At 50.6% G+C, this 1,292-nt stretch overlaps 1 protein-coding gene across 2 annotated transcripts in view; it reads right to left on the bottom strand.

The window, feature by feature from the left end:
* Positions 1–663, bottom strand: part of KRT2 (keratin 2) — a 9,201-nt gene extending 8,538 nt beyond the window's left edge. For both annotated transcript variants that reach the window (XM_008594082.1, XM_008594083.1), the window contains exon 1: positions 55–663. In XM_008594082.1, coding sequence (XP_008592304.1) covers positions 55–663 — 609 coding nt within the window. The remainder of the gene's footprint in view (positions 1–54) is intronic.
* Between the last annotated feature and the right edge of the window lie 629 nt (positions 664–1,292).

The following is a 1,292-nucleotide window of genomic DNA, read 5'->3' as shown; positions in this document are numbered from 1 at the left end:
CACTGGAAGTGGAGCATCCTGAGTATCAGAAGGATCCAGCTTCTCCTGATTCACCTTGTCAATGAAGGAAGCAAATTTATTGTTGAGAGTTTTGATCTGCTCCCTCTCCTGAGACTTCACATTCTGGATCTCTGGGTCAACTTTCACGTTGAGAGGCTGCAGGAGGCTCTGATTGATAGAGACCTCATGGATGCCTCCACCAGGGTATCCTCCAGGCCCAAAGCCACCAGGACCCCCAAAACCTCCAAAGCCACCACCACCTCCAAAGCGGCCTCCACCAAAGCCGCTTCCACCGAAACCACCTCCTCCGAAGCCACTGCCTCCTCCAAAGCCGCTGCCACCTCCAAAACCAATGCCACCAAAGCCACTGCCGCCTCCAAAACCACCTCTGCCACCAAATCCACCACCGGAGCTAAGGCTTCCACCTCCTCCAGCCACACTAATGGAGATGCTCTTGGTCCCTCCAAGGCCAACAAGACTTCGACTGCCAAAGCCGCCTCCACCGAAGCCCCCTCCGCCACCGCCATGGCGGCTCAAGCAGGAGAAGCTGGAGGCTGATCTCCGGCTTCCAGAGACCACGGCTGAGCCACTGCTGAAGCCCCGGAATCCTCTGCCACCTCCTCCTCCTCTTCCTCGAGATTTGCAGGAGATCTGACAACTCATGATGCCTTTGTCCAGTGAGGAAAGCTGAAGGTTCCTGAGAGGAGTCAAGGCTGGAGATTCAACACAGCTGTTGGGAGACTGTCAGGGTCCCCTTATATACCCGCCAACTAGGTGTTGGTGTACATGGGTGTGGGCCCACTTATGCATGGGTTTGGTCTGCCTGGAAGCTATTCCTGGTGAGTGATTATCAATCTAATAGCCATTAAAAATCTACTAATCAGCTGCATCCCAGAACCTGCTTTGATTGCAAACTTCTGTTTATCTGGGCATCTGTCACGCAATTTGATTTTTGTAAAATCATCAGAAGAGGAGATCAGGATTTGAGTTTCTCAATCTGAAAAAGGACCTTCTGCAGAATGCTGCTCCCTGTTCTGAACTGACCCAAAAGAGGCCGGCTACCACCTGGACCTGTGCAGGCTTACCACCCAGTTCCACTATGAGAAGGATGAGATTTAGAGACTATGAGAACCCCACAGTACCAGGCTTAGAGTCCTCCTTGCTTTTCCCTCTTCCCCAGGAAGAGCTTCAACAAGTAGAGGAGAGACACTGCAGAACACAGATGTGAGGAAATCAGCATCCTCTTTTTTTTTTTTTTTTTTTTTTTTTTTTTTTTTTTTTTTTTTTTTCCG

The sequence above is a fragment of the Galeopterus variegatus genome, unplaced genomic scaffold, assembly GCF_000696425.1.
Source record: "Galeopterus variegatus unplaced genomic scaffold, G_variegatus-3.0.2 Scaffold10104, whole genome shotgun sequence".
Taxonomy (NCBI): domain Eukaryota; kingdom Metazoa; phylum Chordata; class Mammalia; order Dermoptera; family Cynocephalidae; genus Galeopterus; species Galeopterus variegatus.
This window is presented reverse-complemented; position numbering and strand designations above follow the sequence as displayed.